Source organism: Etheostoma spectabile, chromosome 2, assembly GCF_008692095.1.
Source record: "Etheostoma spectabile isolate EspeVRDwgs_2016 chromosome 2, UIUC_Espe_1.0, whole genome shotgun sequence".
Lineage (NCBI taxonomy): Eukaryota > Metazoa > Chordata > Actinopteri > Perciformes > Percidae > Etheostoma > Etheostoma spectabile.
The window spans coordinates 25,083,980-25,108,698 of record NC_045734.1 but is presented as its reverse complement, the minus strand read 5'-3'; the positions used below and the strand labels follow the sequence as shown (position 1 = coordinate 25,108,698).

At 40.4% G+C, this 24,719-nt stretch overlaps 3 protein-coding genes across 3 annotated transcripts; 1 reads left to right on the top strand and 2 right to left on the bottom strand.

Moving 5' to 3' along the window:
* Positions 1-3,452: 3,452 nt before the first annotated feature.
* Positions 3,453-6,407, bottom strand: thumpd1 (THUMP domain containing 1). The gene is made up of 5 exons (XM_032528949.1): positions 5,890-6,407; positions 5,209-5,386; positions 5,022-5,107; positions 4,643-4,805; positions 3,453-4,540 (listed from the first exon to the last, which is right to left on the bottom strand). The coding sequence occupies exons 1-5, from the start codon at positions 6,094-6,096 to the stop codon at positions 4,218-4,220; spliced, it is 957 nt and encodes a 318-aa protein (XP_032384840.1). The 5' UTR covers positions 6,097-6,407; the 3' UTR covers positions 3,453-4,217.
* A 1,260-nt stretch (positions 6,408-7,667) lies between these two features.
* Positions 7,668-11,862, bottom strand: eri2 (ERI1 exoribonuclease family member 2). Its single transcript, XM_032528638.1, has 9 exons — positions 11,692-11,862; positions 11,316-11,380; positions 11,093-11,173; positions 10,868-10,995; positions 10,598-10,760; positions 10,210-10,310; positions 9,720-9,801; positions 9,538-9,626; positions 7,668-9,136 (listed from the first exon to the last, which is right to left on the bottom strand). Exons 1-9 carry the CDS (start codon positions 11,712-11,714, stop codon positions 7,682-7,684), a joined length of 2,187 nt encoding a protein of 728 aa, XP_032384529.1. The 5' UTR covers positions 11,715-11,862; the 3' UTR covers positions 7,668-7,681.
* Positions 11,863-12,171: 309 nt separating this feature from the next.
* Positions 12,172-24,361, top strand: rexo5 (RNA exonuclease 5). Its single transcript, XM_032528576.1, is given in 21 exon segments — positions 12,172-12,267; positions 13,414-13,683; positions 14,618-14,744; positions 14,847-14,964; positions 17,528-17,635; positions 18,961-19,049; positions 19,149-19,264; positions 19,362-19,500; positions 20,454-20,548; positions 20,637-20,709; positions 20,711-20,740; positions 20,881-20,952; positions 20,955-20,977; positions 21,407-21,515; positions 22,136-22,252; positions 22,331-22,468; positions 22,684-22,776; positions 22,889-23,243; positions 23,534-23,733; positions 24,013-24,122; positions 24,202-24,361. Coding segments are annotated over 20 exon segments (2,421 nt in total). The 5' UTR covers positions 12,172-12,267; positions 13,414-13,429; the 3' UTR covers positions 24,257-24,361.
* Positions 24,362-24,719: the final 358 nt, after the last annotated feature.

Here is a 24,719-nt window from a genome sequence, read left to right as displayed (position 1 = left end):
CTCAAGGCATATGGTGTTGTCTGCCCCTGGCAGAGGGCTCTGCCTGCCCATTATATCCAGAAGTTATTTAATATGCAGCCAAAATACCTGTGGTATGGTATCAAGGCTTTATCAGTTCTTGGTGATTTCTAGCCTTCCTATTGAAAGGATCTGGGTAGGGGATTACCCAGGCCTGGGTATTGATCTTAACTGGCATGATGTATGGTCTAACATTCCAGAAGCATCACGCAATCCAGACCATCAGCCGATTCACTACAATTTCATTCATAGGACATATCTCACCCCCGTGAAATGCACCACATGAAGGTAATTAACAGTCCTTTATGCATGTTCTGCCCACTAAAAGCTCAAAGTACATATATCTTCACATTATCTGGGATTGCTGTTTGTTTGGTCAATTCAAGAACAACATTGCATCCAAAATATCTGCCCTGGTTAATGATACTGTACTGTATGTTTTGATTCTGAATGATCTGTCAGCCCTCCAGCTCTCTAAAACTCAAAAATGTGCAGTTTTTGCTGGACTTACAGTGGCCAATAGAATTATTGCAACCCGTTGGAAACCACCTCATGACTTGGACCCTTTCCTTTCTGGACATCGTGTGTATGGAGCTCTCCACGGCTCGCATAGGTGGAGCCCCGGGAAGGACTTTGGACATTTGGCTCAGCTTTGCTGGATCCTTGAAGTCCATGCTATATATACATTTGTGCTACGGCACTCTCACTTCTGTCTGTATGTGTGTTTGGTCCCTTTTGTCTTGTGCAGGTCTCCATGTTAATGCCTCTTGTTTGTTTGTTTGTGTGTCTGTTTCTGTGTGTCTTGCTTGTGTGCTGCTGCCATCGTTCTTGCTGTTGTGTTTTTGTTGTGTCTCTCTCTTTCCCGTATTTCTTCTTTGTTTAAGAGTGAAACATTTGATCGCAAGGAAGCATTGTGGAAAATGTGCACTGTGTCTTCTTCGGTGTGTGTGGTGTACTTTTCTGTGTGTTGTCATCCAGACCAGTGTTTTGCACTTTTGATTGGCTCTTTAAATTAAAAAAATCCCTGAAGCTCAACAATTTCAGCCTCGACTTGTTCATTCTGCACTGTGAGAGAGAAGGCTACAGTTGTGAGGGGGCTGAGAGCATTGTTCGGGTAAAGTGAGACAAATGAGACCCTGGAGAGTACTACTTAGCCACTCATAAAGGTCAGATATGGAGCCACACCAATGGATGCTAATCCTGACCCCGGGGACTGTGTGCTCATGCGCCTGTGGATGCAATTGTTTCACAGGCCTGTGACATTTAAACCTGAATGAGCGTACAATCCTGGGTGGCAGAACAGTGTGTACGTGTTTGTATGACTATTTTGTTGGAAAGAAACGGGCTTTAGTGCCAACTGAGGTTTAATTATAAATGACCTTGGGGCCAATTTAAAACATCAGAGGCTATTTTCACGTAGACAACACACTGGTTAGCACAATAAATATTCTCTGGATTTTAATTATGCTGTTAAGCATTTAAAACTGTCAGATTCTACATTAATTTAATACAACTTAAAACAACCTGCATTTGTTAAAATATAATATTATATAAGTGCCTTGGCTATATGTTTTTATCTACTAAGATTTCACCTGACAGCAGCGATATCATTAAGATGCCGCCACTGTGATATCATTATGAAGCATCCCTGTATGTTAGCCATTATGTAGTCTTGTCACACAGTCTAATTGCTATTGTACTAATAACACGCTGGCAGGCTGAAAACATCCAATCCTTTCCCCTTGTGGTGGAGCTATAAGCTTGTCAGCAGGTCACACTGATTGGGGCACCTGAGAGCCAGTGAGAATGCAATTTGAGAGTTTAAGCTGAATATGGTGAAGATAACGACTGACAGGTCACAACAACAGTTCAGCCCAAGTGTAATGAGCAGAGAAATGCACAATTCTGTTTGTGCACGTGTGTTATGTGTACATGACAAAGAACTACGGACGTCCTTACTATGACTTATGCCTTCACTGAATGCTAGCGCTGGTTACACTGCACCACATTTGCTTTAGAGAACATTTTTAAGTTTCTCTTAAATTTAGATATTTAGTTTAGATTGTTCTACCCACAGCTTAAAACAAAGCCAAGTTCTCTTGATAATGTCTTCAAAAGACAAACCATTAAACTGTTCATGACCTTTGCAGAAAGGCTCGGTGGATGCAGAGGAGATACCCAGGACAATTCTACAGAAATATGAGCAACTTCTGGCTTAAACCTGTAACTGGAAAATATATATAACTCATGCAAGAGTCACAGATGCAAGACCTGTCCAAACACAGCAAACAAAAACCGAAAGTAGCTCTCATATTTGATTTGTCACCCTGGTGTTGCTCTATAGGTATAGCAGCGCTGGCTGACTGGTCTGCCAGTTTTATCCAGACTAAAATATCTCATTAGCTATTATATTGATTGCCATGAAATGTATTGTTTTTACAGACATTTATGCTCCCCCCACTATAAAATCCTACTGACTTTGTTGATCCCCTTACTTTTCCTCCAGCACCACCATGAGGTTGACATTTGTGGCTTTGAATAAAATGTCTCAACTGGATGGATTGCCTTGCAATTTGTTACACACATGCATTTTCCTTTCAGGATGAAATGTTATAACTTAGGCGATCCACAGAATTTTAATTTAATGCCACCATCATTTAATTCGTCCAATCATTTGGTTTATGACCAAAAAACCTGCAAAACTAAAGACACTCCCATCATCCTCGGCTGTCCTTTGTGTTAAGTGCTGAACAGCACGTTAGGATGCTAACAGTCTAAAACTAAAATGGTGAACCTTGTTTACTTACTTTACTCGTAAACATCATGTTAGCATGCAGTTTGTATGAGGACAATTCACAGCTGTGCAGTCCTATTAGGTTACATCATTGATTGATACTTTTTTTGCATTGCCATATCATCAGTATAGAAACTCACCCAAGAGCAATGCAGTTTGTCATCACATTGTAGCAATAAATTAATATGAAAGCCTATATTGCTAATATTTACAAAAAGTTGCAAGACATTTCAAAATGATTTGAAGCAGCCATTTATACCAGAAGATGATGTAGAAAATTACATTTGTCGATTGTTTCAAAGATTTGGATGATTTTTTCATCCAGGAACAACAACCAGAGCACACTGGTCACACAATGACCATGTTGCTAAATGAGGGATTACCTCCATCTTGTGGTGAGAGAGAAGAACTGCCAGTTCAATGATAAAGGTAGTTAATAATCTCCAACAGGACATTTGCCAACATGTGTGAAGTGCAAGATTGCAGACACCCTGCAGCTTTTTAATAGAAAAGTAGCCTACTTATTTTATGCTTACATAGTTTTGTCACTCCTGTCTTCTCCTTCTCATCTACTGTTCCCACTGTGGTGTCAATCACTGAAGCATAATGTACCATAAAATGAGGAAATGTGGCAAAAACATTCAAACACATCGGTAACTTTAATTTAGGGACTGCTTTAGGAAAGAACAGTTACGGAAAAACAGAGTTACAAAATGTGACACACAAGTTCATCTGAACAAAACCCTTTTGCTTTGAGTAAAAATGTAAAATAAAAAAAAAAGACAAATCTAATTCAGCATTTAAAAAAAAATCTGAGTTGATGTATTTTGTGCTGCAGAATGGTGATGTTCCGTTAATTTAAAATCAACTTAATTTAAAGATGGACTTTCTCATAAAGTTGGTATTAACATATCATAGATATCTTTATGAATATAAAAAGACATTAAAGCGTAACTCTCGCCAAAATGCAACCAAGGGTCTTTTTGTGAATGTAACTGAGTCAAACTTTCGTTTATAAGCATATTTAGGACGGAAGCGTCACTTTTAGGATTTACCGTATTCTCTGGGGTTTTTTCTCGGTCAAATGGCCTTTTGAATGGGAGTCCTAAGGGCACTTTTACGCTAGCCTCAAAATCACTATTTTTAAAACACCAAGAAGGCTCGACAAAGCATGAAACTTTGCTCAAAGTATCACCAGGGGCTCTACACATCCTGAAAATGATTCAGGGTTCTGATAAACGAGGACTCAAGTTGTGGATTAAGTTGTGAAAAAATTAACTGGCTAATCTTTGCTTTGAACCTTTCATTTAAAAGAAAATCACTACAACATAACGCAATTTAAGAGGAACTTTTTTTTGTGGAAATGTACAATCTGACTGGCAATCAGCTTCCTAAATGTGAGCTCTTACTCCCCGTCTACTTCTTCCTTATCAGCCTCCTTGTTGTCCTGCGCCACAATGTTGTCATCGCCTTTCTTCTCTTCTTTGTTTGTCTCCTCTGCATCGTGTTTCTCTTTCTTCTCAGCTGTATTCATATCCGTTTTTGCTGTGGTCACGTCAGGCTTTGGTGTGTCCTCTTTCATTACTTCCTGGACATTGTACTTTCTGTACAGTGTATAGTCTTTTACCACACTGATGCAACACACTGCCTTGATGACCTCCACGATGATTGTCAGTTCTGGGTTGGTCAAATCCACTTTGTTCTTAGGGTTCAGCTTCCCCACGAGACCTGCGACGGTCAGAAACCAAAGAGACAAGTCAGTTCTGGGAAATGTCCTTTTTTAAATTCTTTATTCTCATATGACAACATTCATCTAGCGTCCAACACTACCTGCAATTGCTTTGATGATTTCGTCTCTCTTGTTGTGGCTGCTGTTGCGGGCCTTGAAGGCGATCTGGTAGGTACCACAGTTTGGGGTTTTGAACCAGGGCTCCAGGAAAGTAGTCAGGTACTTCACCATGTCATCCTGAAAGGCCTTGCATGTTCCAGTTACCTGGGTGTGAAGAAAACGAGAATAAGACACGGCGGCAGCATGAAGCTTAAATTATTCTTGATTAACTTTTAACAATATTTTTAGTTGTTATGAAAGGGTTAAAAAAAAAAAAAAAGCTGTCTGCATTTCATTTCACTACACTCAAAACATGTTTCTATATTGCATCTGTTAAATCACATGTATCATAATTGACAGTTGTAAATTTTAGCTTCTCACTGGTAGCATCCGAAGGATTACACGTGACTTTTTCTTCTTGGTGGTGTGGAGATCAGAGAGGATGTGATGAACCAGCTTGTCAGATTCTAGGAGAAGAAAAAACAAACAAACAATATGGCCACTGTAATACTCAAAGGCAAACAACTCATGTCAATGAAATGTTCAATAAAAAGAATACTTTACTTACCCAGATTTTTAGTTTTGATGAAGATGACATTGTTTGCTCCACTGTCCAAAGCCTGGAAGCGCCTCTCCTGTTTATTTCCAGATGCTTTCAACTGTGCCACTTCATTCTTAAGTGCAACATCAACATCTTCTTCATCAGCCTCCTCCTCTTCACTAGTGCTCCCATTATTATCTTGCAACTGTGATCATGAAAGGCATGTTTAGAATACCACATTACTTCAGCAAACTCAATTTCTTATTTAGTTTATAAAATCTTAAAGAAGTACTAAGAAGTGCCCCTCTCTAATAACTTTTTTTTATCTAAACAACAGTCCAAATCCAAATATTCTATTTACAATGATATAAGCTTGGATCGGCGGCTGATTGACAAAGACCAAGGTATCGATATCGGGACTGAAAAAGTCAGATCGGTGCATGGTTACATTTGTAATACCTTACCAGCTAAAGTCTATTGACATGGACATGTGCACAATAACAAGCTGTTGCTCTGGCTACCCCTATGCAATACACAAAAAAAACAATGTGCAACTAAAACTAAAATAATATGCAATAAATTCGTCAATTTCCCTCTACTGTAGGGTGCAGTGCACTTGCTCTAACTTGCATAGTAATTAGTAAAGAACCAACGTGAAACAGTCCAGACTAATCAGTTATAACAACGAATACTGATGTCAGGACTCACCTTCTCCGGCCCATAGAGCGTGTCGGCGTACTCATTGAGCAGATTGAAGGCCTCCGCGGTGCACTTCCTCTCGTTCATGTTGCATGTGATGAGGATCCCCTGCATGCCTATCTCCAGCTCCCGGGAACCCTTCCACCGCTTGTTGTGGTGACCCCCCGCATACCGCTTCTTGCTCCGTTTCCTCGAGTCGTTTGACACGGCCGACATGTTAGCAGACAAGCTTTAGCTACGAATCAAAACCTTGTATTTAAGCTCAGTAGCAGCGGGCTAACTTGTTGTTTTGGTTACTCCCCCTCGGCTTTATTTGGCGTTAGCTTAACAGTTGAGGCTAAAAATGTCCGGTATTTTAAAGCTGTAGCGACTACAATGTAAAAGTCACGTGAAGGTTACAACATGATACTGACTGTCCGTTTAAATGTGTGTTCAAATCAACGAACTTCAGCTGTTTCTAAGGACCGATGTCTCATTCAGTCACAACATCGCACGTTTTCTGGTCACCCCGTACGGTGCGTGAGGAGGGACAAAAGTCTTCAACGTTCTCGCGATTACTTGTTCACCTTTTGTTTTTTTTGGCAGTGATCGTGCATAATTAGTTGGTAGTGGAATGTAAGTAACTAAGTACATTTACCTAAGTACTGTACATATTTTGAGGTACTTGTACTTTACTTGAGTATTTCAATTTGATGCTTACTTCCTCTACAACTACATTTCAAAAGGGAAATGTACTTTTATTTCACATAGCTTTTATAACTAGTTACTTTACAGATTAAGACTATTAACACAAAATATAAATTCACTAATAAATATATATTGCAGAATGTTAAGGCAGTTTACAAAGTACTTAAAATGAACACATAAGCAGCTGCAACTACAACTGCATTAAAGGGATGCTTACATAATACATCACTAATTATAATCCCGTACTACCATAAATATGCCTATGAAATGGGCTATTCTGCATGAGAACTTTTTGTACTTCAAGTATATTTTGATGCTAATACTTTAACTTAACTCTTTTTCTGTGTGCCAATCTGACGGCCACATTCTGCTTTATGATGATACGATGCACAAGTTCAAGGAGCTGATTGAATAACATTTCACTGGAATTGTACCTGGTATGATTTCATGTGACAAATAAAATGGATTGATTGATATTAAATGCAAAAACTTTTAATTAAGCATAATATTTTTTACACTGAGTACTTCTTCCACCACTGATGAAAACAACTGTCAAGACCAAGAGCAAAACTAAATCAGGAAACAAAATCATCATTAAAACAGCCACTTTGTCATTTTATTTATCATTTCATTTGATCTTCACAGCACATTTGCCAAAAGTATTTTTTTTATTTTTTTTCTTCTGTACAACACATAGAAGTATATCTTCATTATTAGTTGATAGATTTTTCTTTTGTAAAAAACACATTACTAACATTGTGCCAAATATTCACGTCATAATGATGCGAAATACAGATAAGCAACAAGTTAGTATTTTGGAGCATTTTAACTTTATGAAAGCCAATTGATTCTCCAAACTGGAATCATTAAAGTGAATTGAGCATTCACTATGTCAATAAAATCACAGCTTTGATTTTTACTGCTGTATGTAGTTAATTAAAAGAGTTCTCCCCTTTTTTCAAGTGTATCTATTCAGATTTGACTTTATCACAAAAAGGAAAATACAATTACCGAGGCACCGTCTTTGTGGCGATTGGTTACCAATATAATAACATAACACCGTCTATGTGACTGAGGTAGAACACACACTCTGCTTGTTGTCCTCTCCAACTAGTTAATAGCTCTTTCTCAGCGTTGACCTCTGGGGTGGCCGACAGCTCAGAGTGGAGTTGATCTGACAGAATGAGACAGAAGAGCCGACAGCAGGAGCGTCCGCTGAACTGCTCTTCATCAGTGCCGACTCCCACTTAAAGAACTCGCAGCCCTTCTGGATCCTGCCTCCGCTGCCCGACCGGCGGACTGGACAGCAGTAAAACCCTCGCCCGTGGTTTGGACCACCGTTGGATACAGACTGGCGCTTTGCACGACGCCCACACGCACACAGTGGGGATGTGATCCTCTGTCCTCCTTTTGCAGAAATGGAGGAACGATTGGCACGTAAGGAGACTGTGTTGGTTGACAGGGAGGAGAGGACACTGTTGGAGGTGCAAAAAGAACCACATGAGGAGGTACGTGAGGGTTTTGCTGGGTCAGTGTAGATGGTGAAGGAAGATTGTGGAGTCTCTTTGTGCTTCTTGTGCTGTGTGACGACTTCTTTGGGCCTGGCAAATGAGGTATAAGGGGTGAAGGTATTTTTTGGGATGGAGGGTTTGTGTCTGAATACAGAGGGGGTGTTTGTTTTAGAGTTTTTATGAGGCTCATCTGACGTTTCTGGTACTTGAAGAAAGGTTCTAAGTCCTGTTTTGTGATGATTCGATTTTGAGTCCCGAGTCACGGCAAAATGAGTAAAGGGCTCTGAGATTGTTGAATGCGGCCCAATGTCATTTTTTGTAGGTAAAGATGTTGTTGATGAGTCACTGGTTGTCTTTTGAGTTGTTAAGTTGTTTTCAACGCTCACGGTTTCTCTGATTTTGTCCCTTAATGTGACCTGACCGCCTAGTGAATGTTTGTTATCAGGCTCTTCCCCCACATGACACCCGCTGTCAAAACCGGACACATGATCAACGTTAAATCCTCTCTCCGTTTCACTGATGAAGCCATCATCCTCCTCCAACACAACATCATCATATGAACCACACCTATCCTCTGTTTCCACTAAAAGTTCTGCACCTTCCGCTTCTTCCACACGTTCTATTGCTGCTTCTGTTTTGGAGGGCTGGTTGGGCTGTGGCAGATGTGAAAGACCGCCCAGAGTAGTAGAACACAGAACAAGGCTACCGTTGTTCATTTGTGGTGAAGGATAATTTGTCACAACGGAAGAGGACATATTAGTGGCAGCCACTGCTGTAACTGGCCGCCTGCTGCATCCCCATAGTGGCATAGTTGTACCACTCAGCAGTGTCTTTGGAGCGATCAGGCTTTGACAGATTTGAACAGAACTTGAGTTCTCATTTGTGTCCAAATCCCCCGTAATGTTCTCTGAACGGGATTTTATCTGACATAATTTGGGAGGAATCTTGGAAGATGACGGTTTGTTTGTTGTAAGTGTGTTTTCCTTTTTGTCAGTGTTGGATTTTTCTTTCTTGTTGTCTGCAGTGTTTCCAAACATGGTTTTGACCATTGATGGCTTCTATAAGAAGATGAAATGAGGGATAAAGTCAGTAATTCATTCCTGATTTTTTCTTGAAACTGTAGAGTCAAATAAGTTATGTCAGTAGTTGCTGGCGCTACTCTGTATTGTCCCCTTAAGCTGCACGTTTACTTATCTTACTCTTCCTTTTGTCTTTGGTGTCTGGAAAGATTTATTTAAAATATGAGGCATCAAGTACAAAAGTCTAAAACCTGAACCAGAGTCCAGTTATATATATTTGTTTATTTATATGAAAGAGCATCACAAAAAAATTCTACACGTAGTTCTTTCTGAACCAGACAAGCTTTCTCCACAAAGACTTGTTTATCATCCATAACCTTTTTTGCTGGGGGCCGGGGGATTTAGGAGTTGGGATGCATCGTTGGATGACGGCCACTCACCCTCTCCAGGCTCCTAGTGATCTTCATCACGCATCCGTCCCTCATCATCCTCGCTGCCAACTTAGCTGTATTTCGGGAGTCATCCAAACCTGAGGAAACAGAAAAAAACAAGACACAGTATAAGATTAGATTGTGTCTATTTTCTATGTGGACTTATTTGGACAAAATTAATTTGTTTATACCAGAATGTTCTCTCCCTGAAAACTGTATTCCTAGATCTTGTAGTGCCCCGTTCAGACCTTTTGGTTTCCTATCGTAAAACAGCTGAAAAATACAAAAAAATGGAGTTGATCACAAAATGAGTAATGCTTAAATGATTAGGTCTAATCCAAATGATTAGTTAATTGATAAAAAGTTTTATCAGTGAATACTTGGCTACAGCTTCTTGTGAAGATAAACAGCTTTTTCTGATTACATTAATAATTGAATACCTTTTGGTCTGCTAGTCGGACACAATAAGCAAACTGAATACTTTAATTTGGACTCTAGTAATTTCGGACAAGATATTGCCATAACTTTAAAATATAATTCATATTATGTATAGACCCAATTTTTTTAAATAAAATAAAAAAATACTCTGGTCCATTTCGCAAAATTAATTTAAGGTACAGCCATAAAAATGAGGAAGCATTAAAGAGAACAGAGGCTTAAAGACAAAGTGAGTGAACTTACCCTGTAGGTGCTTCTCAGGTCTATCCAGCTGTTGAGCACATCAGGTTTATGAAGCTGTTTGCGTTTACACTCGTAGTGCAAACAAACTCCGAGATCCCAGTCTGATACACAGTGCAAATGGACGCACATTAAAATGAATTATGTGTTAACAATTTATTTTTTCAAACTTCCAACAAGGTGAAAACAAACCATGCCATTGTGATAAGGCAGCCTAGAACTACAGACCTGGATAATTCTGTGTTCTTCTACTAAATTTGCTATGTTTAAAGATAAAAAAAATGGCATTCCAGTCAATATTTAGCTCTGGTCTCCAATGCAGGAAATTGCCTTACTAACTGAGGCAGAGACCGACCATTGAGAGGTGTAGAACAAAGCAATTGAATTTTACCTGACCATGTGAGGAAAGTACACAGTTTTTGGGAAGGTGAAGGTGCAGAAGATTTCTGCTGTCTGTTGGGAAAGACCACACCCATCTCGAGCTGCAAGTTTTGCAGCCAGCGGCTGAACCGAGAAAGACAGATCTGAAGGGGTATCCCTGCCTCAACTTGCATCTGTGAGAAAAAGAGACAAAGATGTGAGATATAAAGTAAAACTACATACAACACACGGCCCCAGGAAGTGCACTTATACGTTTGTAGCTGTGAATTTAAACTGTCACCTGTGTAATCCCAGTCAGCTCAGTGCAGAATTCAGACAGAATGGGGTGCTCTTGGGGTTGAACATAATTATGAAACTCAGACTCGATCTCCCCAGTGGATGTGTTCAACAGAACAGCAGGGAACTCAACTGCATTGAAGGAAAAAAGGAAAGAGGCACCTATGTTATCAGGAACAAGGGTGAAAAATACAAATGGTCCACAAGTGACATTTAAAGGGCTACTTACTAATTTCCTGGGTGACGTTTTTTTTCTCTCTCCAGCAAGTGGACTCAAAATCTATCACAATCAGGTATGAAAATTCTTGATCTGAAAGAAAACAGACAGTATTATACAGTTGCAAGTGCAACAGTGTAATCTAGCGTAAACATATTTGTAATGACAAGGGGATCAAGTCTCAACATCTCTGTTGGTCTGTATGCACACTATCGATGCAAATAATCATACTTACTTGATAACACTGATTTCTTTGACCCATTAGAGGACAGACTCCGCTGCCTCAGTAATCCCAGTTCTCTGTAAAGGCAAAAGGAGAAACAAGAAATACAGTAGGCTAACGTTAAAGCTAATATTAACTGCAACGTTAGCTAGCCAGACATGTTTTTGCCAAATATTTGTGGTAATAACACTACTAATGTACTACTACTACTAAATACAATGTATAGGGTAAGTAAGTGTTGACCATTTTAAACACAAATAGTTTTAATATTAAAAAAATATTCAAGAACTCGATGCCTCACGACCGTAGAACCTGAATAAATACATTTGTTTTCTTCGTCTTCGCGGTAACGTTATCGTTAAAGGCTCGTGGTTATTCAGTTACTTACTTGGCAAGTTTCTTTGTCGACATAACGTCTTGAATTTGGGTAACTAACTTTAAGAAGCATGAAGGTATAAAGGGGTTTTAGTTAGAAAATGCAGACAAAATTGTGCGGTTTTTTTCAAATGTCGGTAGGTCTGAGCTTGATTAACTTGGGCTGCTAGTCATTAAAATCAACTGCAGAAAGGAACAGTCGATCACAGAAAAGTTGACGAAACTGAACAAACGGAATTTCCGGTTACACCATTTTGTCACAAAAACAAAAGCATAAATTACTGCAGCCCATTGACATTATAAATCAAATACATGTATATGCTGATGTCAGTCTGATCTGTAAGATGTGATTTTGTTAAATCTTTAAAAATCAAAGCATTTGTAGCTGCCTTTACGGACTAAAACACATTATAATGGTCATTACATGAGTTTAGTTTTTACGTCAATTTGCAACCCGGAAGTAGTGCTAGTATTATGAACTTTACGTCACAAATTATAACGTGGAGCAGCGCCTGTGCTTTAACCATGTGTTTTTAGCTACTATAGTGTAAAAATATCAGTTTGGAATCCGCAGCACCAATTATATCTGGTATTTACATCATATTTTTTCTCGTTACTATTCTTACGCTTATACTCATCATATAAATACTCCTTAATTATAATTGTTTAGCCATTTAACGTTAAGTTAGTAGTGTCCCTAGTTTAACTGTTACTCTTAGTGCTTTAGTCTGGCACGTTAAGTATCTTTGTACACCTATAAAAGTTCAGATTCCCTGCCAGAAGGCACTGGAATCAATTCACCAGACCTAACGTTACGGATACATCTTACACTTCCTTTATTTAACTAACAGTTCCAGCACAAGTAAAGCAATACATATCCCCTCATAATGGGATAAAGACAGTAGCTCAAATACAACAGCATAGCCTAATTTGAGCCAATCTACTCATCCCAATACTCATTGTGTTGCTTTACAGATAACGTTAAACCAAATCACCAGCTTTTATTAAAAAAAAAAATGTCAGTGTTGTACAATTTCCACCGTAAAGGGTGGGTTGGGCTGAGTGTTGTTCGAAATGTGTCAATACTGTGCCACTATCATACCTGGGCTGTGCGTAAAGCACTGCATTCCTCACATTGAGGGTTGTTGGACTGTAAAATGTAAAAAAACAAAAAAAAATCTACTAAGCTTTCTCTCTGTTTTGTCTCAGACGGATGGAGTTTACCTGCAGCATGACTAAACTGTAACATTTAAAAGTAATTTCCTGAATTTCTCCAGTGGATAGGGCTAGGGGCATGTACTATATTTTATCATTATTTAATGTATAAAAAAAAATGATTTAAATAGTTTATGTTCTTTATCTTTTTCTCTGTTTATGTCTTATTTCTTTAGTATTAGCACAAAGTAACCACAGTCAACAATCCAGTTGAAAATGAGGATTTAAATGAGGACATATCTGCTCAAAGAATAAGTGAACAACACTTTAAACATAACTTACAATTTTTGATATTCAAAGTTACAAACACATTGTGCTCAGTAGTTGCAACATTGAGCTTTGTTACACAGCCCTAGTTGGCTAAATGCAGTGATCTCCTGTTCTACCTTCAAAAATAAAACAATACTAATTTCAAAAGGAATCTTAGGCAAACATAAACTTCTGCTCATATTATAACAGTTTGACATCAGACAGCCGAGAGACAATGTCATTTCAAATATCTTTTTTTACTTCCCAGTAGAAACATAAGCTTGAACATGGAACCTTCATCATCATCAGCAACATGCATCAGAAGGAAAAGAAAAGCCATCGCCCCCTCAGCACATGAGGAGGCCAAGAGAGTAAAAACTGTGCGGGAGAGCGAGGAGCTGCTGGAGTGTGGACACTCCTCCCGCTCTCAGAGGATCTCAGTGTTGCCCGATCGCCTTCATCAACCAATTACACCGGATGAGCTGACAGAGCTGCTGCATTATGCTGCTCTGGGGAAAACAGGTGGCATTAAACAGCCCAGGTAATGACTGTAAGATCTTATCTATGTCATCAGCTTTCATCAAATAACTCTCTGAAATGCACTTTTACTGTGTCCCTTAGAGCTGGGCAATATATCGATATTATATTGATATTGTGATGTGAGACTAGATATCGTCTTCGATTTTAGAAATCGTAATATCCTAATATTGCATTAGGTTTGTCTTTTCCTGGTTTTAAAGACTGCATTACAGTAAAGTGATGTCCTTTTCTGAACTTACCAGACTGTTGTAACTGTTCTATTATTTGCCTTTACTCACTTAGTCATTATATCCACATTACTGATGATTATTTATCAAAATTTTTACTGTGTAAATATTTTATCAAAGCACCAATAATTAACACTACAATTTCGTTGCAGTATCGATATCGAGGTCAAAAATATCGTGATATTTGATTTTGTCTGTATTGCCCAGCCCTAGCCCCTGCGCTCCAACAACAGTCTCAGTAATCCTTTTAAAGTTAAAGACATTCATGCTAGGTAACTAGCAGTGGAAAATTAGCCGACGGGCTAATGGCATTTACAGAATGTTGATTAATGTGCATTGTCCTTATCAAATATATACATCGTAAAAGTCTTTTTACAAGGCCAATACCGTTATTAGTAACTAATGTAACCGATATTTGGAACCGACATGCATTTACTATGAAAATTAATTAAAATCTTAAAGTCAAAATTAAGATTTTGAAATGTTACAAAATCAAACAGAGAACCTTGTTTAAATGCTTTAAGCAATGATTTAATACATCAGAAACTTTCAACATTATACACAGTAAAAGACAGACAGACAGAGAGCTGTAGCGGAGCAAAAAGCCCAATAATCAGCCACGGCCAATAATTGGTCTGTCCCTAATCTACTCCACTTATACTCATCTAGTCTCAATTGTCTGTCTTCATATCCCTGTGTCTCTTCCAGTTGGTGTCGTCTCCGGCATCAGAAGAAGGTTGAAGCTGTGAACGTGGTGATCGTGGAGGGCTTGACCCAGAGTCACTTTTACAAACACTACCTCAGCCTGCGACACCTCAGGACCAACTACACAACTGTAAGTAACCAGAGGTGGTGTCCATTTATAGATTCACAGTGTTTGTGTTTTGGGTTAACACCGATCCTTGATTATTATTTTTTTTTTATCTGGCCTGATCAGAGGCTCACCTTTACTCCATCTGCTGACCTGGCGTCAGGAATCTTCAGCAGTGAAGTTCCTAAATCGGCTTTTCCAATTCTTTTCCAAAAACACAATGGATCTAGTGAACTGCACAAAGGTGAGAAACTTATGTGAATATGTTGTGAGTGTGTGTATGTGTGTGTACTTGGATAATTTATGAAGATATTATCAGTGTAATATGAGAGTAGATATTGTTTTTTTATTTTGGTTATCAAAAAATGAATGCTGTATCCCACACAATTCACCCTTTCCTTATTATTTAAGGTGACTGTAGAGTTAATGGTTGGATGCTCATATAATGCTTTTTTGCTTCTTCCCTTTCCTTTGTTGTGTTACAGTGGGTACGGAAAGTATTCAGACCCCTTTAAATTTTTCACTCTTTGTTTCATTGCAGCCTTTTTCCAAAAATCAAAAAGTTCATTTTATTTCTCATGTAATGTACACTCGCAACCCATCTTGACAGAAAAAAACAGAAATTTAGAAATTTTTGCAATTTATTAAAAAACAAAAACTGAAATATCACATGGTCATAAGTATTCAGACCCTTTGTTCAGTATTTAGTAGAAGCACCCTTTTGATCTAATACAGCCTGAGTCGTTTTGGGAAAGATGCAACAAGTTTTTTCACATCTGGATTTGGGTATCCTCTGCCATTCCTCCTTGCAGATCCTCTCCAGTTCTGTCAGGTTGGATGGTAAACGTTGGTGGACAGTCATTTTCAGGTCTCTCCAGAGATGCTCAATTGGGTTTAAGTCAGGGCTCTGGCTGGGCCATTCAAGAACAGCCACGGAGTTGTTGTGAAGCCACTCCTTCGTTATTTTAGGGGTGTGTTTGGGTCATTGTCTTTTTGGAAGGAAAAACCTTTGGCCCAGCTGAGGTCCAGGCACTCGGAAAAGGTTTTCGCCCAGGAACCCCTTTGTCTGGCCCCCTTTTCATCTTTCCCTCGTTTGGCAACCAGTCGCCTGTCCCTCCCGGTAAAACACCCCCACAGCGGGTTTGCCACCACCATGCTTCACTGTTGAGATGTTTTGGAAAAGGGTGATGACATTTCCGGGTTTTTCCACACAAAAAGCTTAAAATTAAGGCAAAAAAGTTCTATCTTTGGGCTCATCAGACCAGAGGATTTTATTTATCACCCTTTGGAGTCCTTTATTTTTTTTAGCAAAATCCATGGGGCCTTTTATGTGTCTTTCCTGAGGAGGGGGCTTTCCCCTCGGGCCCCTCTGCCATAAAGCCCCGATGGTGGATTGCCATTGATTTGATTTCTAAAAAACTTTCTCCCCTCTCCCGACGCATTTTGGACTCAGCCCCCTTTACCATTTGGGTTTTTTCTTTTTCCCCTCTCACCAAAAGGGTTTCTTCCCCCCCATAGTCATTTGCCCCGGGCGGGAAACTCTAGGGAAGGGGTTTTGGTCGTCCCCAAAAAACTTTTCCCTTTTAGGATTTTGGGGGGGCCACTGTGCTCTTAGGGAACCCTTTAAATGCCGAAGGAAATTTTTTTTAACCCCTTTACCAACTGGCCTTGCCACCTTCGTCCCCTGAGCTCTTCAGGCAGTTTTCCTTTTACCTTTATGATTGTCATTTTCTCTGAAGCCTGTGACTTTTAAGGGGCTTATATAAACAGGTGTGTGGCTTTTCTAATTTAAGTCCCCAAACAGTTAAACAAACACAGCTGGGCTCCAAAGAAGGGGTAGAAAAAATTTAAGGATGATCAGAAGAAATAGACAGCACCTGAGTTTTAAAAGAGGGGCCGGCCCAAAAGGGGTTTTACTTATGACCCTGGGGTATTTTAGTTTTTTTTTTTAAAAAATTTGCAAAAAATTTTACATTTTTGTTTTTTTCTGTCCAGATGGGGGGGGGGGGGTTTCTGGGGGGGGTGTACATTTTCTGAGAAATAAAAAGAACTTTTTTTATTTTTGGGAAAAAGGGTGCAATTTAAACAAAGAGTGAAAAATTTAAAAGGGTTTTGAAAAACTTTCCTACCCCCCTGATATAACCTTTTTTTGGACATTATAGGGTTTCCCCCCAAGTGAAAAAGCCCAAAAAGGGACTTGTTGCTCACAAAAAAAAAACCCCGGTTTACAAAAAAACCCCAAAAAAGGGTCTGTTGTAGTCCCGCCCTTTACTTTCTGCCAAAAGGGTGTCACTTTTTTAAAAACGGGCATAATGCTCGCCCAGCTGCTAGCGTTGGGCCCCCCCTCATACTTGTTCTTAAGGTAGTATCCCTTTTCTAGGTATGCCATGGGCAACGCCCCCAACAGATTAACCGAAGGGGATGTCTCCTCGTGCTAAAACAGAGACTCAGCCCCAGGGTGAAAAAAAGGAGTGCGCAGGGTTGCTGTACAACAAAAATATGGTGTTTTTTGAAAATTAAACCATGTAAACCTATTCTGATTTAACCTCTAAATACAATTATGAACCTGAAAATGTGCATAATATGAGCATTTAAAAAGAGAAAAAAATTTATTAAGAAGTTATAGGTGATTAAATGTACAAATATTGTTTCATTGTTCCATTTGACTCTATAGTCAAAACTCTTCTTCTGTGCATTTGTCTTCTGAATGCCATTATATGTATCGGCAGAATATCATCACAATATTATTAGCTTTAGTTATGTATTTTTTCTTAGTGTTGTTGCTCTTGTATTACACTCTGTCGTAGCACTTAGGTGTCACCCAGTAATCACCAAGTTTGGGACACAGAGGAGAGGACTGACAGCGTATGTGCTCACCCAGGAGGAGATGATCAAGAAACACTACCCTGTCAAAGGTGAGTGGCTTTGTACTGCCCCTATGCATACAACTGTCTTAGCAGGTATTCTCCATGTTATTGTTTTTCAAAAGCTCTATTTTTATTTGTACTAACTAAAATGCAAGGCCAGCATTTTTAGATTTATCTACTATGAAGAAACAATGTAACATAGCCTCTGCAAAATAGCCTTCCTGCGAAGCGCTGCGGAGGAGGGTCTGGCTAGTCCAAACAACAATCTGGAATGGGAGAAAAATGTGTTCTAGTTAATTTGCATTTCTTTAAACCAATCACAATTGTCATTGGCGGTGCTAAGCACCCGACGGCATCCACGGTGCAGCTGCAGAATAGCCTCTGAAAGAAACTTTTTTTGGTGGAACATGGGTACGTTTAAAAGTTTTTTTTGTCACGAAAACAGAAACCCATAGATTGGACAGGTGTCTAGAAAGTTTTCCCTGAATTTCCCCTTTCCGAGTTTTAAAAAAGGGAAAACCAAGGCAAGGAAAGGAAAGGCAGCTTTTTATTTGTATAGCACATTTAAAAAGCAAAAAGGGGCAATTCAAAGGCTTTACCAAAATCTTTAAACAGATAAACACAATTTAAAAACATTTTAAAAACCCCAAAAGCATTTAAAAAAACCCGGGTTTAAAACAATAAATAGACAGTAAAAAAAAAAGAAAAAACATAAAAAAAAAAAATTTAAAAAAAAATTTTACATGCAGCAAAAAAAATTTTTAAAAAGACCAACCTAGCCCCATAACCCTCAAAAAGTAAACCGGAGTTAAAACCCAAACCCAAAAAGGGCAGCCCAAGGTAACAGATACCCGGGCCCCCAAAAGTCTGGCGGGCTTTTTTTCCCCCTGCAGGGGACCCTGAGGAGAAGAAAACCCTTTTCCTCAAAAACGCCTAAAAGTTTTTTTTAAAATTACAACACAAAGAAAGGGGTAGATGTTTTTCCAAGACCATCTGCCCCAAATTTCTAAATTTCTGCAACTGTACCGATAAAGACACCCTTTTTTTGGTTCTACCAAAACTAGTTTTTCCCCGGGGGCCCCCATCTCACCCCCCAAATCTGTTTTGGACACCCGACCCCCCTTTGCAGCGCTGCGGGGGAAAGGGGTTTTGGGGAAAGTGAGACTAAATGCAAAAAAATTTCAACGCATCACTCTGCAGCCTCCGCAGTGATTTCTATAAATGCCATGGCCATTAGAGTGATGACCTGTGAACGAGCCAGACCCTCCTGTGCAGCGCTGTGGAGGAAGGTCTGGCAAAGCGAGACTATGTTGACATAATCTCAGTCACTTCTGCTTGTGTCACCATCTCGACCGTCTCTGTTTTTGAAACAGGAATGCCAGGTTTTGAGGAGTATGTCTCCACAGACAGTGATGACAGCGTGACCGACGACAGCCCTCTGTATGGAATTGACTGTGAAATGGTGAGATGCTCTCAATAATATACTTAATTTCCGCTTTCCACTGTAGAATCCAGTTATGCAGTTTCAAAAAAGACTAATAAGAATAATGTTGTGTCCCAGGTTCAAACGGAAAAGGGATATGAGCTGGCTCGTGTCTCTCTGGTGGACAGTGATGGGAACTGTGTCCTGGACGATCTGGTGAAACCTCTGAACCGAATCTTCAACTACCTCACCAGGTACACACACACACACACACACAGACACAGACACACACACACACACACATAAATTCTTTTCTAATACACATTATTGCTTCTGGGTGCCTCCTCATAGGTTCTCTGGTATAACCGCAAAGATGTTGCAGCCAATCACAACCACCCTGCGGGACGTTCAAGTGAAGCTCAGGAAGTTGTTGCCGAGCGACGCAGTTCTGGTGGGACATTCCATAAACAATGACCTGGCGGCTCTGAAAGTGAGATCCTACTTGATATTTCAGTGTCTGCATGTAGCATGTGTGGTGACCCAATGGTTAGGACTGTCGCTTCACAGCTAGATGGTTCTGGGTTAGAATCCAGGTCGTTCCGGTCCTTTCTGTGTGGAGTTTATATGTTCTCCCCTTGTATCCGGGTTCCCTGGTTTACCCCACCATCAAAAAACATTATCTAAGTTCTCCAGGCACTGGCCCAGATCTGGAGTTGGTCCCCAGTAAATGGCTGCCCACTGCTCCCTTGAGGGATGGGTTACATGCAGAGACTGGATTTTGCTACATGTACAAAATGTGTATGTGACAGTAAAGTATCTTTACAATATCATTATCAGGAACAGGTTCTGAGTTGACGTTGTTGTGTGTGGTAGTTTAAATGTGTCAGGATTCTAAGGGCAGAGGAGGCTTTTGTAAATGTGCGTAGATAGAAGTGTGTGTTTAGCAAAAACATCCCTACACCATCTGTGGTCTTCATAGCTTTGAAAACTCTTCTCCGGAACGCGATATCTCAGGAATGCCTTGAGGGAATTTCTTCACATTTGGCCCAAAACGTCGACTTAGACTCAAGGGTGAATTGATTCGATTTTTCTCATCACGCCATAACTCCAGACCAGAAGGGGACATTTTCAAACATATTTCACATTCGGTCGGATACCGAATTGGTGACAATAATTTTTAAACTGGGGTGATTGTGTAGATTTTCTGTGCTGCCGGGTTGAAGCATCCATGTTTTGCCAAAAAAAAAACTGAACATGTAATAAGTTTTTATTTAATTGCTTCAAAGTCTTCACTACATACAGTATATCATATGAGTCTGGATAGACATGAACTTCAACTTGACTGGTTGACAGAGGCATACAACTGTGCGGTAGAAATTCCATTTTTTTCTATAAAAGCTGGAAGTTTGGACCTGCATCACGTTTGCGTCCTCCTCTCTGCAGCTGATCCACCAGCATGTGATCGACACCGCACTGCTGTACAGGAAAGAGTTTGGACAGAAGTTTAAACTGAAGGTCCTGGCGGAGACCGTGTTGAAGTAAGTTCCCGCTCACTGCTTGTCTCTCTCATTCTCTGTCCCTCTCACCCACCACGGCTAATCTTTTCATTTTCCCCTTGTGTCCCAGGAGGCAAATACAAATTGAAGAAAAGAAGGGTCATAATCCCACTGAGGATGCTCTGGCAGCCCTGGAGCTGGCTCCAGTACTTTATTAAGACAGGACCTCGTCAGGTAACACATTGCTTTCTACACACACACACACACACACCACACACACACACACACACACCACACACACACACACACACAACACCACACACACACACACACACACAATGTATCTAATATTTTCTGTGTATGCTTACTGTCAGGTTGTAGAACTTCATATGGAGGAGCTGTGGGGACATGCGATAGTGGAGGAGGAGTCCACTGTCTCTAACCTGCACCTGCACCCACACCAAGTCCCAGGTACAATACGTTATACAATATGTTTACCTCTTGTCCACACCATGTCCACACTAAGTCGGTTAACCATCTTGCTTCTGGGTTTTGACCCCCATACTATGGCAGCATGTTTAAAATGTAGCTTTTAAAAAAGTGGTGTAAAAAACGTTTTCAGAAATGTTTGAGTCAGTCTACCAATTTCTCTAACTTTCTAACTTTTTTACTCTAATGTCTGTGATTAAATTGTCCTACAGAATCATTTCCACAACAAGAAATGGGTTTGTGAGATTTAACATCATCCACGAAATCCAAAATTACAGATTTAAGGGGAAAATATATTTTTAATCACTTTAATAGAAGGATTCTGCTCTTTATTCCCAATGTGAATCAATCACATTGCACGTTCTACTGCAGTTCTATTTAATAGATTCTGAATCTTTATTACTCGTGCAGGTTTGCTGACATACTAAGGACACTCGGCCGGTCGGTAGCCTTTCTAGGAAAGCGTTGTGACATCGCCCTGGATCTGTCCCATCAGCAGTGGCAAAACTCAGACAAAGAGGTGAGACATGAGAACGTTTGACTCCCGAGCCATCTCCTATCTCCTAGTCACGCATTGCCATGACTTCCTCAACAGCTCTGCGGAACAGGGTCTGGCTAGTCCACACAGTATTCCGGGATGGGAGTGAAAAACATGCTCTGGTTCATTGGCATTTCTTTAAACCAATCACAATTGTCTTGGGCGGCGCTACGTAGCAACATCACCTCTGTAAATACTAACTGTCTTCTGACCTTTATCTGATCAAACACTCTTAAATTAGCTTGGTTTCCTACCCAAACTATGCATTGATCTGTTTTGGTTTATGCTGCATATACAGCAATCCTCGTAGAGGGTTTGCTGGTTTACCTATTTGTTAGATAGTTAGATGTTTGGTTTCAGGTATCTGGTTTTGATGAAAAAATCATTTGTGGCATTGCTGCTTAATTTGACAGCGAACTATAAAGTGACAGAGAGCCGCAAGATGAATGAAGTTGACTTAAATTATTGTTGTTGATATCATAGGTGAATATACACATGTGGTTTTGCTGAACTCACTCATATGTCCGCTGTCTTTCTTCTCTTTCCTCACCGTCCTCCCCTTAACTCTTCTCATCCTCCACCCGTTACTTTGTCTCCTTAAGGTGTTGGCCTCTTTCCGGAGACTGACCAAGTGTCCGTACTTCTCAGTGCTCCAGTTGTCTTCCCTCTCGGACCATCTGAAGAGGAGCTACCCTCGTCTGGAGCACCAGCACCAGAGGGTGAGGCATTTATTCCCAACATGATACATTTAAGGTGTTGTTTTGATGTACTACTTAATGTGTGTGTTTGCCCTGCAGGTGTGTGCACACCTTCGAGATATGTGTGTAGTGTTTGCCGGGCCGTTTCCTGCGGCTTTCTCTGAGAGGGATGTGAGGCGGCTGTTTTGTTGCTGTGGACCGGTTCGAAATATCAAAATGTTGAACACAAGTGTCAGGGTACATCTCACCTAATTTATGATACTTTAGTTTACAATTAATAAGCTGTACTTCTGTCAAAGATTAACACATCAATAGCTGAATGTGTCTTAGATATGCTGATAATTACTGCTTTAGTTTCTCTTAAACTTGGGCTGTAAAATCTGTTTTTCCTCCCCTTTTTGGATGTGCGTTATTAATCGTACCTTTATTGTCTGATGATGTTTGGTCTCCAGGTTCATGCAGAGGTAGAGTTTGAGCTGCTTGAGGGAGCTATGCTGGCTTTAAAAACGCTGAATGGACTTAACATGCAAGGACAGTCCATCAAGGTTACCCTCTTCCTGTTGTTTTTTATTCTCTTTACATTACAGTTCAAGTTAGTCCTAAACGTTTGTAGACTGCGGTATCTCCAACATGTCTGCCCGTGTGTGCCTTTTCTAGGTCCAGAGGCCTGTTTACGAGTCAATGCTCGACTTGGACCTGACTCTTGATACTTTGACGTGTGACAGTCTCAACACCAGTCACCTCTACACTGTTAAATTAAACCCCAGTGGCGCTGAGAGCATACAATTTTCTGCCAGGGTCAATGGACACACGTCAGATGCCAAATGTTCTGTTAAAACAGCAAACGGGTTGCCCTCAGTGAAAGTGAACGGTCAACGGCCGCATCCCACGACTACCACAAAGTCTAAACTGACCGAGGAGACGGTCAGAGAGACGTTTGGTCACTTTGGTAAGGTGGAGAGAGTCGTCCTGCTTGCCAAACCTGGAAAACGTGCAAAACATGCATACATAAGTGAGTGAAACGCTTTATTATTCATTAAAGCCGCCTAGAGATGATCTGCGGTAAAACCACTTTTGCCCTGGCCCTTTCCATTGTTTTCCTTGGGGACAGCGGTGCCGGCCCACTAGGAGCAGCTTTTACCTAGTAGCGTTCCCGAACGTGCCTGCTCTGCGCTTTGCCTCTTTGCTTTGCGCCACACCTTGCGTTTTTGCCGGGGCTCATGTGTAGGTGGCTTTATTCCTTGTTGCACTGTTCAAACCCAGTTTGTGTGTGTCTGTAACACGAGCGTCTCTGGTTGACAGAGTTTGAGAGCTCAGAGGGCAAACATGTAGCCCTCAGCTGCTCCGAGGATCTCTGGAAGGAAAAGTACCTCGTCTGTCCATCCCTCACTCCACCCCACTTACCCTCGTGGATTGCCATGACGACGACGATCACCACAGTGGAACCTGAGATTGAAGCAGCAGAAGACGAGGAGAAGACTCACATGCACACCAGTTCTCAGGTAAAGCCAAGGGTGTGTTGACTCCAGTTGGTTGTCAAAGATTCCTAAAGTCACTGTTCAGAACATAAATAAATAAATAGGTCAGTCCCAGTGAAAATGGGTGACCTGCCTCTCTGTGTGCCAGTGCATTTTTCTCTTAGTCAGTTTGCTGCTGCACTAGGATACAGCAGAGCTGATCCTGACAAACAGTCTGATTTTGATGAAGACCACCATGACTTTGTCTCTGGTGCCATCCATTTTTTGACCACATGTGATGACTCCAATATGTAATCTATGTAGGACCAGGAAATGGATTTCATGATGGGGAAGTTGGACTGCCGCCTACGGAAGCTCTTCAGATCTCTCCCAGAAGGCACCTTGTCTGTAGTCGTCCTGCTCGGACACACCAGGTGAGGACTCCGACAGTCTGAGGAAAAGCCGCTACCAAGTTAAATATTTCTAAACTTCCTCTTCTCTTCTTCTCCCTAGTGCTCATGGCTACCTTCCGGGTTTGTGCCTCATGGAGGTCAAGCAAGGGTCTTGAGAACAGGTCCTCTGTTGGAATGACTACAAACCTGCACTATCAAAACATCTTTCAGTCCAATGATGCCTCCTCTTGTATGAATCTAGTTAAATTAATGAAGATAAAGACTTCCCAATAAGACTCACTTTACCTCAGACGTTTCTTTTTGGCAAAATTTGTTTAAATCAAATACAGTACTGTAAAATGTTTTTCATGGCCTAGAGAAGTTACAAATTAACATCTGCCTTGGATCTGATACATAGACCGTTAATATGATGGACAGGCATCCGGTTTCGAAAAGTGCAACCACTGCGGAAGTAACTTAAAACCTGCATTCTATCTGAATTCCTGCAGAGGGCGACACGCGTGGTTTGCAAAAGAGGTTGGTTTCAATAGAAGTCTATGGAGAAATGAGCCACTTCTCACTTGATTTATTACCTCAGTAAACATCTTCATAGTGAGTTTATGGTCTCGATCGCTAGTT

Coding starts and splice junctions, on each gene's coding strand:
- eri2 (XM_032528638.1), bottom strand. CDS start 11,714: ATGTCGACAAAGAAACTTGCCAA. Junction 11,381..11,691: donor TCGACAAAGAAACTTGCCAA/GTAAGTAACTGA, acceptor TTGCCTTTACAG/AGAACTGGGATTACTGAGGC. Junction 9,802..10,209: donor ACCTGAGAAGCACCTACAGG/GTAAGTTCACTC, acceptor TGTATTTTTCAG/CTGTTTTACGATAGGAAACC.
- thumpd1 (XM_032528949.1), bottom strand. CDS start 6,096: ATGTCGGCCGTGTCAAACGACTCGAGGAAACGGAGCAAGAAGCGGTAT. Junction 4,806..5,021: donor TAATCCTTCGGATGCTACCA/GTGAGAAGCTAA, acceptor CTTCACACCCAG/GTAACTGGAACATGCAAGGC. Junction 4,541..4,642: donor AATCATCAAAGCAATTGCAG/GTAGTGTTGGAC, acceptor TGACCGTCGCAG/GTCTCGTGGGGAAGCTGAAC.